At 41.8% G+C, this 14551-nt stretch overlaps 1 protein-coding gene across 1 annotated transcript in view; it reads right to left on the bottom strand.

Moving 5' to 3' along the window:
- Nucleotides 1–3658: 3658 nt before the first annotated feature.
- The window catches only part of plekha6 (pleckstrin homology domain containing, family A member 6), a 59555-nt gene continuing 48662 nt past the window's right edge, over nt 3659–14551 (bottom strand). The window contains 5 exon segments of the mRNA XM_054617766.1: nt 3659–7115; nt 8876–8983; nt 12089–12237; nt 13577–13710; nt 13950–14102. Of these exon segments, the coding sequence (XP_054473741.1) occupies nt 8886–8983; nt 12089–12237; nt 13577–13710; nt 13950–14102 (534 nt within the window). The 3' untranslated portion in view covers nt 3659–7115; nt 8876–8885.

Raw genomic sequence — 14551 nt, 5'->3', positions numbered from 1 at the left:
CTTGCCCCTCAGAAGCAAAGGCTGGATGGTGTTGAAGGCACTGGAGAAGTCGAAGAACATGACTCTCACAGTGCTTCCAGCCTTTTCCAGGTGAGAAAGGCATCTTTGTAGCAGGTAGATGACAGCGTCATCCACCCCGATGCCAGATTGGTAGGCGAACTGAAGTGGGTCCAAAGATGAGATCACCAGGGGGCGGAGGTGCACAAGGACCAGCCTCTCCAGGGTCTTCATCAGGTGGGATGTTAGAGCCACCGGCCTGAAGCTGCTGAAGTCCTTGGCCCCCGGGGTCTTTGGGACTGGTACCACACAGGACGTCTTCCATAGCTGTGGTACCCTCCCCAGCTTCAAGCTCAAGTTGAAGACGTGCTCCACTATCCCGCACAGCTGGTCTGTGCAGGATCTGAGGAGCCTTGAGCTGATGCCGTCCGGACCCGTGGCCTTTCTCACCTTTATTCTCTTCAGTTCTTTTCTCACCTGGTTATTTGTGAAGGACAAGTTGGGGGCTGTGTGTTGTAGGTTGTTGGAGTGGGGGTGGGGTGCTGGTGGAGTGCAGGGTTTGAGGAGTGTGGAGGGGAGCCGAGTGTTGTGGAAAAGGGGGTGGAGGAGGAGGAAGAGGGGCAATCTACAGGGGGTGCAGACGATGGGGGATGCAGCAGCAGGGAGGTCTGGGTGGGGGGAGGGGTGAATGGCTAATCAAATCTGTTAAAGAATAAGTTCAGATCATTCACCCACTGTTGGTCCGGCCCCTTGTGGCCAGACATGGCCTTGAGGCTCTTCCAGACTCCGCTGATGTTGTTCTGCTGCAGCTGATCCTCCATCTTTGTCCTGTAGACATTTTTCCCTTCCCTGATCTTCCTCCTCAGCTCCTCCTTGTTTCCTGATCTAAAAACCCTCTTCTTCTCCTTGAGGAGGGTCTTTATATCAGGATTGATCCAGGGTTTGCTGTTGGAAAAACACAGTACAGTCCTGGTGGGTACGGTGTTCTCCACACAAAAGTTAATATAGTCTGTAATGCAGTCTGTGAGACCGTCGATGTCCTCCCCATGGGCATCACTGAATACTTCCCACACAGTCGAGTCAAAACAGTCCTTAAGAGCCTCCTCGGCTTCATCGGACCATCGTTTGACTGTGCGGGTCACAGCTGGCTGCCTGTGCACAAGAGGTTTGTACACAGGCCGGAGGTGCACCAGGTTGTGATCAGATCTTCCCAGGGGAGGGAGGGGTGATGAGGTGTATGCCTCCTTGGTGTTGGCATACAATAGGTCCAGGGTTTTGTTGTCTCTGGTGGGGCAGGTGATGTACTGGGTGAAGGTGGGCAGAGTGGAGGACGGAGGGGCATGGTTAAAGTCACCAGAGAGGAGGAGGAGGGCATTGGGATGTTGTGTCAGCAGCCTGCTTGTCGCCGAGTGTATGACGTCACAGGCCGCTTCTCCGTTAGCAGAGGGGGGAATATACGCAGCTATCATGATAACGTGCGAAAATTCCCTCGGTAGATAGTCCGGCCTCATGCTAACGGCCAACAGCTCAATGTCCTCTGTACAGGTCTGCTCCTATTATTGATGAGCAGGTGGCACCTTGCAAGCCTATCTGCTGTTCTGGACTCCCCCTGTCCTGGTCCTGGTCCTGGCTCCTTTTAGCTATCATACCCAGCTCCTCAATCCCATCTATTCATCCACTGGATAGTCTGAAGAACACTCACCGTCTGCCCCCCATCTGCCGTTATCGCCATTCTGAAAACCAAGTTTGCAATAAAGCTTTTAACTGGCTTTCAAAGTCTGTGTGTTTATGGATTCACTCAATACTGAACATAACACATGCATTGTACCTGGATTAGTTCTTTTTAGAGTGTTGTTGTTTATATATGTGGGAATCTGGGTGATTGGCGCAGCAGCACCATCCTCTGACATAGTCACATGACCACAGGTTAATCAGGAAGTGATAAAAGATAACCGGTTTCAGTAGAGAGCACCTGGAACGTACTGCACGCACATATTGTGGTGGACTCTCCTGTTCCCGCAGGTTTTGTAAACCTAACGTCGCACCGTTTGCAATGAGCGCAGCATAAGGTAGATTTTGTGGCTTTGATCCTACTGATCAGATGCGAGTATTAGGTGCGTCCAAAACTGACGCTAATGTGTATAGCATTGAATGTCCTTGGCCAGTGCGAGTCCTTTGTGTGTGTTATGCTTCTATGATGTCTAGTCTGTGTATCATGGATGCTTGACAGGTTTTAGCATTTTTAACCTGTGTTAAACACCACTGGAAAAAGCTATTGTTTCATATTGTCTTTGTATGTTTCAGTGCACAACTGCCGTGGCTAGAGACCCGTAGATATTGGTAAACAATATACACGTGTTATCTGTGTATTTTAATATGTTTTTATCCTTGTGATATTTATGATGTCTCTTCCGTTTATAGCCGTAACACTGGAATTCTCCCTCCCTCCGCCTGCATTACTGTGCTACGGGAGTTTGTGTATTTCTTGCAAAGTAGGCTTGTATTTTATTATCTTTTACTAATGTTTTAAATATGAGCAATATAATGTATCATTTGTTTTCTTAAAAGGGACCAGGCCAGCCATTGTTTTCTACTGTTAGTTTTCTTTTCTTTATTTGCTTATTTGCTTTTTCCCATTTTATTTGCATTTCAGGTTTACCTGTAGTAGGCTATAGGTGCTAGGCAATTATTGTATTTTGTATTTGTGGATGGTGATTTCATGTTTTGACTGTTATTCTCCTCCATTCTGTATCAACATCTTGATCTGTACAAGGCTGTGGAAAGGAGACACTGACACACTGCCTCCTTTCCGTGGTGGGACTACACTCTCTGGCACTCTCTAGTGGTGTGTATAATAAATCCAGACACTGCATGGTAGTTTAGTGTGGATATTTTGAATTGTGTAGTGCTATTGTGTATTTTATTTGTGTCAGGCCTGCTTTCCCCCTTTTCTGTCTCCCACAGTCGTCCAGCAGGGTGGTGTGAACCGGCAGACTCGACCTTCTTAATTTGAGGAGAATTAACTTTAACTTTTCACCATCCAATCATTACATTGTCTTGCCTACTGACCTCAATGCCACTGGTATTTTAAATTGCCATTTTATATACTTGTATGTATTTTTGTAATAAAGCTCAACTTATTTTTATAAATATTCAACTCTCGCAAATTGTTCCTGTTCAGGGGAAGACTTGGTCACATAACACGCTGATATAGATTAAGGGCTTAAGGGTTCCTCCTGTGGCGTTGTCGGATCTAGAGGGGTGTTTTCTGTACCAGGGGCACCACATATAGGAAATTACTATAACAGCGTCTAACCTACATTACACTTTGTTTTTAAACATAAATTTTATTCTTGGAAAGTTGGCACCCTTCAAGTGGAACTCTGGGTGGTAAAATGTTCAAGGAAAATACCTGTGTTTCACAACTTTTGTCTTGTTTTTTTGTAAAATCGGCCATTATTGGTAATAATGACATGAAATTATTAGCTGAGATCTGGGAACAGGATCACTAAAAATAAATCAAAGGGGCTATGAAACAAGCAGGCGGTCAATGCTGTACTTCATGATATATTTTATACTTCTTATTTTTGTACAAAAGTATATATGATACAATAAATAGCTGACTCAAAAAAGCCCTGATGTAAAATAATCCAGTCTGTCTTTATTTTGTACTTTATTCATTCAGACATACAGTTTGATATAACAAAGACTATAGAATATCATCAGGGAGTATATTGGTAACGAGCAGGCTGGACAGTTACGTCAGTAGTGTTTTGGCAGTGAACGTCATCAACACAAAATTAGAGCGGTGAATAGATTATCATTCCAGGCATGTTCTATCAAACAAAATACTGTGATGAATTCATAAGCATCTAGAGAAACACATAATTTTTATACATTCACTTTATTGCAAGGTTTATTGAAAGCAAGCATTGTTATATGCCTATTTTTTTTATTATTTGCATAGTTCAAGCAGTTTGTCTATTTCCCCCAAAATGGCAATGGTTACATGTGATTGTAGGATATACTGTAACTGAGATCCAAAATATTATATACATTGATCAATTTGAATAATGTATATATTCTTTATTTTCATCTTACACAAATGCTACATCTAGTATCAAATAATGGACACCACTGTTCGGCTGTCATTTCTTAACACATCAGATTCCAATTAATTCAAAAATATCTTTAAACAATCCTCAAGAGCAATACAAAAAAAACAAAACGTTTTATTTGTGAAAAATTTAAAACGTAATTGAGTTAAAATTTTAACCTGTCAACTTGTCATTGAATATTCATGAAAAAATATTAACTGCCTCTTTTAAACATGGACCATTTCTAAAAAAGATACTTAAAAAAAGAGAAAATAGAAGTATTCTCTTAAATACTTGTTTTTAGCGCAGTGAGAGCAGTTAACCGCTCTTCAGCGTAAAACGTGTGCCGTATTGTCTTTGACTTACTATGGTCATACAATACCTTCCTACAAAGGCAGGTCCTTTGAACATCGAAAAGTGTAAGGGCAAAAAAACCATACATAACATAAACATAACAAAGGGGAGGTGTGTTTGTGTGGTCACTACGTTCAAATCTTGAGGAGGTTGCAATGAAGAGGCATGGCCAAAACTACATATTTGTAACATATGAAGATAGACATTTCTGTGTGACAGAAATGTTACTAAAATAAAATGTACCATACATATACAGAAAGTAATGCAATAAAGCTGTTAGCATGAAAATAGGAATGAATACATAACAAATCATAAGTTGTGTTTTAATATATCTCTCAGGTATTTAACAATATTTGTTTATTTTATCCATTTCTGTGTTTTCAAAATGAACTCATGAAACAAATGCATTATTTACTTCATAATTGTGGGACAATACATTTATTTCAATATTTAATGTTGGCCATTTAGAAGTCTGACTTAAAGCCACATGTGTAGACGTTTCTAACCTTCAATCATTGCTTTTCCTCCAGATTCAAACTCCTTTGTAAGTCATGTCATGAATATGTCCATTCATCACAACATAAAAAACACAGACGTCTCAGACTTATGGCACTGCATGACTGGATGAAATGATGGGATATGTAACATGACTCTCAAATGACTGCATCATTAGCTAATTCCTCTTTACACAGACAACTGCTTTTGTAGCAGAGTAACTCTTCTAAGGTCACTTTCCACATACACTGAACCATATCTTTCCAACATACTTAACATATATATATATACAGACAATCACTGGGGAGTCTGCACACAGTGGTTGACGGTGAGGTGAACGTGCCCCTTCAAGATGCAGGATGATAACACTCATATGCATCTCTTGTGGACGAGCTGTTGTTCAGTTGAGAAATATCAGGTTTATAATGAGCAGTGTACAGTGATGGTACACACATCCTGTTTCCTACTTGTAGTTCAAGCAAGCTCTGTCCTTGTCTAACCACCAGATGACCACCATCTTTGTCTAAAGGTGATAGAGGTTACAAAAAGTCCTAACCTTACCTTACTTTAACAATAGTGTAGTTGCCATGACCACATGTTGAAGGAAAACTGAATTGACAAGGCTTCTGGACTCATATTCACCTCGTCTGTGAGCAATTTCTATCCCTTCTTTAGGCTATGTTGTTGCCTCAGATAAATGGTTCCTTACATAGGGCAGAGGATTGTGTCACTGCCTGCTGTTTCTTTGAATCAGCTATTGTAAAAGTTGAAATACACTTGGTGTAGATTAGTACATAGTCCACTGCTGATGATCTGCTCTTTATAACAATGCTTGACCCAACACTGGAGGGAAGCTCGTCACTTCCTGTCTCACAGCTTCAGACTTATCAGAACCATACAGACAGCAAGTCCAGCCACAGAAAATGTGTCTGTCTCAGGCTTATTATTTCCAGTGAAGAGCGGCAGGGCGAGTTCTAGCTGTGCCTTGATTTTCCTCCAGGTTTTGTGGCAAAATTTCAAATAAATTCATTTTTTTACCATGAAATATACTGACCTGGGTCAATGGCACTGCAGCATTGACAGCAGGCAGAGGCATGTATGCAAGAGTAACGCCTTAATTATACCTTTTGGGTAAGGTCCGTGTGACATACATTTCCTCAGCTGTGCATGTCTGACATGATCTGCACAGACTGCTGTTCAAAAAGTGAGACAACGCAGAATATTTGTGTCTACAAGCTACCTAAAACCTCAAGCATGACAGCAGATATTAGAGAGGGTGAGGATACCAGGTTAGAAAATGAGTATTGTGTTTTACAAATTCCATACTCTGAATCTGAAGTAGGACTAGGTGTCGCCATATTCAGCTTTTTAAACTAGGTCATGGTTTATGTAATGCTCTTCCATCTTCGACTTGGCCTCTCACCAAACTCTGTGTTTGGTGTGAAAGATGGGTGATATACTGATGCAAAACGTAATCCATTGTGTTCAACCAATTGTTCCATATAATCGATATTGATGGCAGACAAGGCTGATTGGATGGGGGTAGTGTAAGGGGTGGTGAAACAGGCATCACAGTGAGCTCAGAAGGAGAGTCCTCTGCTTTTTACAGAGGATGAGATGCTTCAATCTTATTTTACTCCGTTGTCAAAGTGTCCACTTGGTCTCTGAAGGTTTATATGACGATTATGATAACAAACAAAGTCTCTGTAGGTTTTACTGTAGGGAGTCTTTTGTTGATTTGTCAACCTCAGTGACTCTTTCTTGCTCTCTGTCTTGTTCTTCTTCAGTGTGGCCTCTCAATGTCTAAAATATCTCATCATCATCATCAACATAGTTCACCAATCTCTACTTTGTAGAAGATGTCCTGAGCAAAATTTCTATGGAAATATTCCCATCTTGAAGCTGGTAAGAGAAATGGAGCCTTCCTTTGTGCCATTGATGCACACAGAAAAGGAGCCCGTCGTGAGTAGTGGTACTGAAGTTTGGAGGGGTAAGCTAACAAGGTTTATAGCTTCAATTTGGGTTTTCATTTTTGTTCCTGCCTCCTTGGAACTTCCTTTGACAGCTTTCAGTGCTTTTGCTGAAGTCATTTGTCCCTGGCCACCTTTATTGTTTAGTCAGTGAATCCTCAGAAAGATGCTCCATCAAAATTGACAGCGGCCAGGGCTTGAGCTAAAGACAAAAAAAAGCAAAGAAAGACGGAGTAAGAACAGTGACTTGTGTTATTGGGTACTGAGAAATGTTTACTTTTATGGGAAATAAATGGAATACTAACTCTGTAAGCCATCTTAAGAACATTGATTTGTAATCCCTGCTAGCCTTTTTAACACGACACATACTAAGCTACAGCAGATGGTTATTACTTGAGAGTCATCCCTTGGCCTTCCCTAATGGTAATGGTAAATTTACTTTCTAGGCTTCCGACCCCTCAAATGGCTACATGTCATTCACCCATACATACGATGGCTACGGCCATGTCCACACTACTACGTTTCCATTTTAAAACGCATTGCTTTTGCTAGGTTTACACTGAGTGTCCAAACTAGGCCTGAGTTTTAGAGCATCAAAAACAAATACGTTTAAAAACCATTCCGAGGACAGACAATGCCAGGTTTACCTCATAGTGTGGATGTTGAACCACATAAGTTTAAAAAACGATGATGCAGTCACACACGTTTGTTACTTGATAGGGTTTTAGTAGTCACGACGTTTCCTTTTCTGATTCGTCACGCCCCGAATCAGGTGACACTTTTCCAGATGAAAACAAACAACCGCCTTGATTATCAATAGACTACCAGGGGTTAATTCGGCATGAATAACAGATTACAGGCGTTGCTGACCTTGTTGTCTTTCCTAACAGCTGTTGTGCAGTTCAATTCTGCATTTTAATATTCTACTACTGCCGACATGAGGAGGAAGCGGCTGTTATTGGAGCTGTTATCAACCCTAGGGAGCGGATGTTTGAAGTCAGGGTTTGCGGTTTTGAGGAGGGCGATGGAGAATAAAACGGAGGACTCTCCTTTTCTAATCAATGCTTATTTTGTTCTGCACAACTATTGTGAAGTTCACAAATAAACTGTTAAGAAACAAAAGCATAGCTGCTCTCCAGTATGTCAGGGATTTCAGCTGCCAGCAAAACTATGATTGGGAAAATAGAGAACAGCAAAACCAAAAAGAAATCAGTGAGAGACGTTTGTTAACCAACGTATTGTCCCATAATCTAGTAAACTTTGATTTGTAAGTGTTAATTTTAAAGTAAATTTGATTTCTGTGTAAGATATAAATAGAGCAAGACCGGCAAGATTGAAAAATTGAATTGAGTCTGTTTTAGTGTAAAGAGGAAGATTTTAGAGGAAGATCTTAAGTATCAAACACGACCTTTTATTATTAAAGAGTAGTATAATACTCAAAAACCAATGTACTTTATGTTTACACCGGCACCCGCATGCCCAGTGTACGTGAATAGTCATGTGATATTCGTTTTTAGGCTTGCTCGTATTGACGGAAATCATTTAAAAAACGATGCTGAAACGCCTGTGTGGACGGAGATTGATTTCGTTTTAAAACCCCGTTTTTAAACAAAACGTATTAGCGTAAATGTAGCCTAAGTGTTAGGCTAAGGTTAAGTGTCTTTGTCCTTTGTGGATAGAGTTGCCACGTTGTGATGAGAGATGGTTGGAAATGATTCGTAAAATGTTCAAAGTAAAACTTGTGTTGAGAATTTTGAGAAAGGACCCACCAGTAGCAAATCCAAACATATAGTTAAATTTCGTTGTCTCAATTTGCTGAAAATTATTAACATTAGCAATGCTATCTAAAACCTATATTGGACAAACCCAATGTATTGTATCATAAACCCCAGCAGATTGCATCAATAGCAGGCCTAGAGAGTGAAACACTCTAAACAGGACGGGAGACGGACGGAGTCTCACCTTGTACGACTCACGCCTTCATGATGTGGGCCAAGTTGGGGAAGTCAGTCGAGGAAGGGGGAGAGGCCAGGCTGGTTGGGGAGATGGGGGGACTGGGGGCGCACTGGGCTGGAATGAGATGGAGGAGGTTTGGAGGAGTTAACACAGTACAGTGAGGTAAGACTATCTTGACAGACAGGCTGCCCCATCCATACAGCACTCACAAAGCAGCAAACAAAAACAATCTCTCCTACATCCATCCTGGTTATGTTCACACCGGCTTCCAGCGCAAGCTTATTACCTACAATTCCACTTCTATGAACTCCATCCCGTCTCTGTGGACCCAGCACCGGCCCACTTCAATATTACGTCATCACAACAAACAGCATGTGAACTCATCCAACCTCAAAACCATACCCAATTACTCCCGACCAATCACAAAACACTGCATGAAACTTGCTCTACTCAACACCCGGTTACTAAGCAACAACAGCCTAATCATCAACAAATTCATCACTGACAACAACCTTGATATCCTCTGTCTCACTGAAACTTGGCAAAAACACAAACTGGCTCTCAACACTGCACGCTCCACTTCTATTCTGGCATCATCCACTCCGGTTCCACCAACCCCAAGGTCCTCTTCTCCACAATAATTAAACTCCTTAAACCCATGGACAGTCTCACCCACTCCTTCACAGTAGAGAAATGGAACTCCTTCCTGTCATTCTACAAGGAAGAAATAGAGACCATCTACAACCAACTGGCCACATCCAGCCCCGCCCCCCCAACCCTGTTTTTGTCGATCCCCCACTATCCGACCGGTCACTCTCCCAATTCTGACTCATCTCCCCATCAGATCTCAATAAATCACTGTCTGGCATGAAGACTCCGACCTGCAACTTTAGTCATGGCTTGTCTCCCGGCCCTCCGGCCGCTCCTCCTCTCTGTCATCAACTCCCCCCTGTCTACTGGCTCTGTCCCTCCCGCCCTCAAACTTGCATCTGTCACACCTATACTCAAAAAGCCTGGCCTTGAACCAGACATCCCCAACAAGACCCATCTGCAATCTCCCTTTTCTGTCTAAAATACTGGAACACACTGTTGCCTACCAACTCAAAACCCACCTGGACTCCAACCACCTCTACGAACCATTTCAATCAGAATTCAGATCTCATCACAGCACAGAAACGGCCCTAATCAAAGTCACCAACGACCTACTCATCTCCTCAGATGACCACTCCCTCAACATCCTAATACTACTGGACCTCAGCGCAGCGTTTGACACCATCAGCCACTCCATCCTCTTCTACCGTCTTGAGTCCTCCCTCCATATCACTGGCACAGCCCTCTCCTGGTTCAAATCATATCTCTCCGACCGCCAACAGTTAATTTGCATCAATAACTTCAACTCTGACACAGCCCCAGTCTCTCAAGGTGTCCCCCAAGGTTCGGTTCTCGGTCCCCTCCTCTCCATCCTCTACATGCTCCACCTTGGTAACATCGAATGCAACCATGGACTCCACTTCCACTGCTATGCTGACAACATCCTGCTCTACATCTCCACCAAATCCATCACCCCACAACCCAATCCACCATCACCAACTGCCTCACAGATATAAAGAGGAGGTTTGGAGGAGTTAACACAGTACAGTGGGGTAAGACTATCTTGACAGACAGGCTGCCCCAACCTGTCTGTCAACACTGCACGCTCCACTTCTAGGCAAGGCAACTTTCTCAAACTCAACAGTGACAAATCTGAAATCCTCATCATAGGCCCCAAATCACTAAACAATTCCCACCACAACTTCTCCCTATGCATCGATGGCACCACTGTTCCTGCTTCCACAAATGTCCATAACCTTGGTGTCATTTTTGATCAAACCCTGTCCTTCGAACTTCACGTCAAACAGATCACTAAAACTGTCTTCTTTCATCTAAAAAACATTTCCCGACTACGCACATCACAACGCACATCACAACCTCTCCGATCTCCTACACCGATATACTCCCACCCGCAACCTCAGATCCACCGCGCCAACCTCCTAACTCCCCCTACTCGGTCTAAACACCGAGCCTGAGAGGACAGGGCCTTCTCCATTGCTGCTCCCTCCCTCTGGAACTCTCTCCCCCAGCACCTCAGACATATACCCATCATTCGCCACATTCAAAACTGCACATAAAACTCATCTATTTAAATCTGCTTTCAACCTGTGATACTGGCTCAAAGTATGTATTTTTTCTTGTTGTTGATTTGTTTACTATTGTTATAAAATCATCTCTTGTTTACATTTTTTTTTTGTTTCTGTCTTTAACATGTAAAGTGCCTTTGAGTACCTTTTAAAGCGCTATACAAATAAAATGTATTATTATTATTATTATATTATAAGTGGGCAAAGAGAAGATGTGTGACCTCTCTGGACTTTCATGGTAATAAACAAATTAGCAGGTCCAGATTGGGCTCAGCTATGCATGTGTGAGTCCTCAGTACTACTGAATTATAAGATGACTTGTATGTAACTAAAAAAATCTGTGATTGCTCTGCTGTAGATATATTATGCTTAAGTAGTAAATTAAGCAGTTATTATATCACATTGTGTATGAGTGTACAGACTGAAATGGGCTGAAAGGCAGGGTAATTGAAGGCACCTACATTCCAGCCTGTCAGTTAATGCTGACATCTAGGAACACCACAAACAACTATTTTGGAGGTGGAGCTGAAACTGAATGCACCTGAAATCAGTGTCCTGCTTAGGGTTAAGTTTCACAAACCTATACCTGCCCTTGCCTTCCAGAACCGACTTTGAATTTTAAAATGTCCGACATTTGCACAAGAGGTAATGGTTAATGACCGTATGCGCCTTTCTACACATTGAGACACAGTCGAGCTGAACTGTTCTTAAGGTTCGGTTAAAAAGCCTGAACTTTCAGCTTTATATTTTTTAAATGATAAAGCTCTATGAAGAATGGATGTTAAAAGTTTTTACTGTCAAAAATGCCCTAGCTAATTTCACTTTTTATTATACCAGACCATGGCAAAATATCGATCTGAAACAGCATATGAAGATTAGCGTTAGTTTTCAGATGTGAGTTTAGTGAACCATTGAGGATTTTTCATGAATGTGAATGAGGTACTCGGAGGAAGTAGTGTTGCTTGTGCTGGGCTGTGTGATTACTGTGAGCAGTTAGAGGGAGAGAGTTTGTGACTTGCAGCCATGTGCAGAGAGTCCTCACCGGAGAGAAGGCGGCTACGACGAGAGGCCTCAGCAGCAAGAGCACAGGAGATCTCTATACGCTTCTCCTGCTCCTGCAACTGCTGCTGGGAACTGACTGGAGCTCCGCCGTCCACTGGGCCGTCCAGGAGAGGAACCATGTTCTGCAAACTGATGGTGGGTAGATGAAAGGAGATGCACAGACAAAGGAAGAGCATGGTAGTTATTTAGCTTTAAGGATCAAGTAGGTGTGTACGAATACAAGGAGTTTTGACCATGGCATTCTTAATACATTTGACTAATACTAATATTATTACTTCTAATAAAATCACATATATATATATATGTGTGTGATTACTTTGCTTAGCATCGCCAGTTTTACCATCCTGAAAATTGCCCAAAAAACTTTATTAAGAATGAATCATTGTTTTGATTGGTTGTCCAAGTAAGAGCAATTATGAATTTTAACCCAATGTTTTTGGAACTGTGAGTAACTTCTGGCTGTGTGAGATGGCTGGTCAGATACAAACGTGATGGTGTTTAACAATTACTCTCATTGCCAAAAGACACAGGTCCACTGCAGATATAAACATGGGGTATTCAAAAATAACAATAGTAAATTAAAAGAAGAAACACAAATTAGCAACTAGCATTCAGACAAGCAGACTCTCAGGTTGGTTTAATTCTCTCTTTAGTTGAACTAATATGTATAAAGTACAACTCTCCGCTGGACCTGTGTCTGCTCTTAGAGTGAAAATAGTTACTAAACATTGTCACATGTGCTGTTCTCCACAGAGTCCGGCCCACTGGTGAACTGATGCTTCGGTACTTTAGTTGTTCCTGCTAGTGGAGCCATCTACTCCAAGAGACACTACAAAGTCATTGACAGTTTCCTCATGTCATTTCAGGCCATGTTCACATGTCATTATCCCAGTCCCTGATGGTTGATGAAACACTGGAGCTGCTGTATGTTTCCAAAAATCATTAATTGTTGACAATGCTACAAGCGCTAAACCCCAAGAACTAATACTAATGCTTCCAAACCCAAAGTGAAAATAATAGGCGGGCAGCAGAAGGTAGGTGGATATGACAGCATATTCAGTGTAGACAGCAATGCTTGTATCACGTCTGTAGTGATGATATTAAGAAGTTAACACATTCACATTCAATTTCAGCAGTTGCTTGTAATTTTGCTTTGCTTCTGATGTTATATTTATTTTTGTTGTTCAAAAGGTGAAAAGTTAAAGCAGTTTTTTCAATAAAGATGGCAAAACCAAATGACCAATTATCTGATGTACTTCTAAAACTATTGAATTAACCATTGCACTTGGTGGCATGTTACCTCATAACCATTGACAAACAAGGTAGAGTTATCAGCACCTTTTGGTGTAAAGGAAGGAGCATGAAAGGTGTGCTTTATTGAAACAATAGGTATGTTTTCATAGTGTCTTGAAACAAGTGTGAGGAGCATAGAAAAGACACTAATAAATCTATGTGAGTCGAAACCCACTTTGATTTGGCAATGAGGGTCTTGATCCGCTCCAGTTTTTTCTGTTTCTCCTTCTGTTCCTCGGGGCTAAGAGGGGTGTTATCCTCCACATCCATGTAGCGCTCTGGGATCAGAAGCTTTTCAGGCGTCACCAACTAGAAAAAAATCAACTGAATAAATACAAATCCACACAGATATAGACTATATGGACACAACCTATTTAAATGTAATTAATTTCATAGAATCTAAAACAGTGAGCCATGATAAGTGTGATAATATATGGTGTGATAAATATGATAATATGTGCATTATATGTGCATTATAATTATAACCTTCGGAACCATGAACATGAGAGAGAGTGAAAAATGAAGACACATCAGCTGACTAATCTCACCTCTTTGCTGATGTCCAGGTTGTAGGGTTCTGGTTCAACCTTTAACCGTCTCAGTCGAGCGATTTCTTCCCGAGGCGACTCATGCCCCTGGCCTCGAACCGCTACCTCCAAGTCTTTAATGTCAATCTCGTGAGCTGTCAGCCGCCTACGAATCTGTACACACACACACACACACACACACACACACACACACACACACACACACACACACACACACACACACACACACACACACACACACACACACACACACACACACACACACACACACACACACACACACACACACACACATGAGCTGCACCAGTACACTTCTGTTTTGGTACAAAATGTCACTGTGTCGTTGTCTGAATATCAACTTTAAAGCTGTGTATGTCTCAGTGGTTTGTATTTGCACTGTAACCATGGTTGTACATACACAAATCCCCTGTATTACTCTGATACTTTGAGGAACATTTGCAGTTATAAGGAGTGCCTTTTTATATGATTTCTTAGTTGATACGGGGACACTGAAAACAGTGAGTTACATATTTTTCCTATTTTCCTATCTGTGTTTTCTTATTGATTAACCACTCTCTGAGATAAAGGTGTGCAAGGTTAAG

This window comes from Anoplopoma fimbria, chromosome 17 (genome assembly GCF_027596085.1).
Source record: "Anoplopoma fimbria isolate UVic2021 breed Golden Eagle Sablefish chromosome 17, Afim_UVic_2022, whole genome shotgun sequence".
NCBI classification, from domain to species: domain Eukaryota; kingdom Metazoa; phylum Chordata; class Actinopteri; order Perciformes; family Anoplopomatidae; genus Anoplopoma; species Anoplopoma fimbria.
Note: the sequence above shows the minus strand (reverse complement) of the source record. Positions and strands in the feature narration are given on the sequence as shown.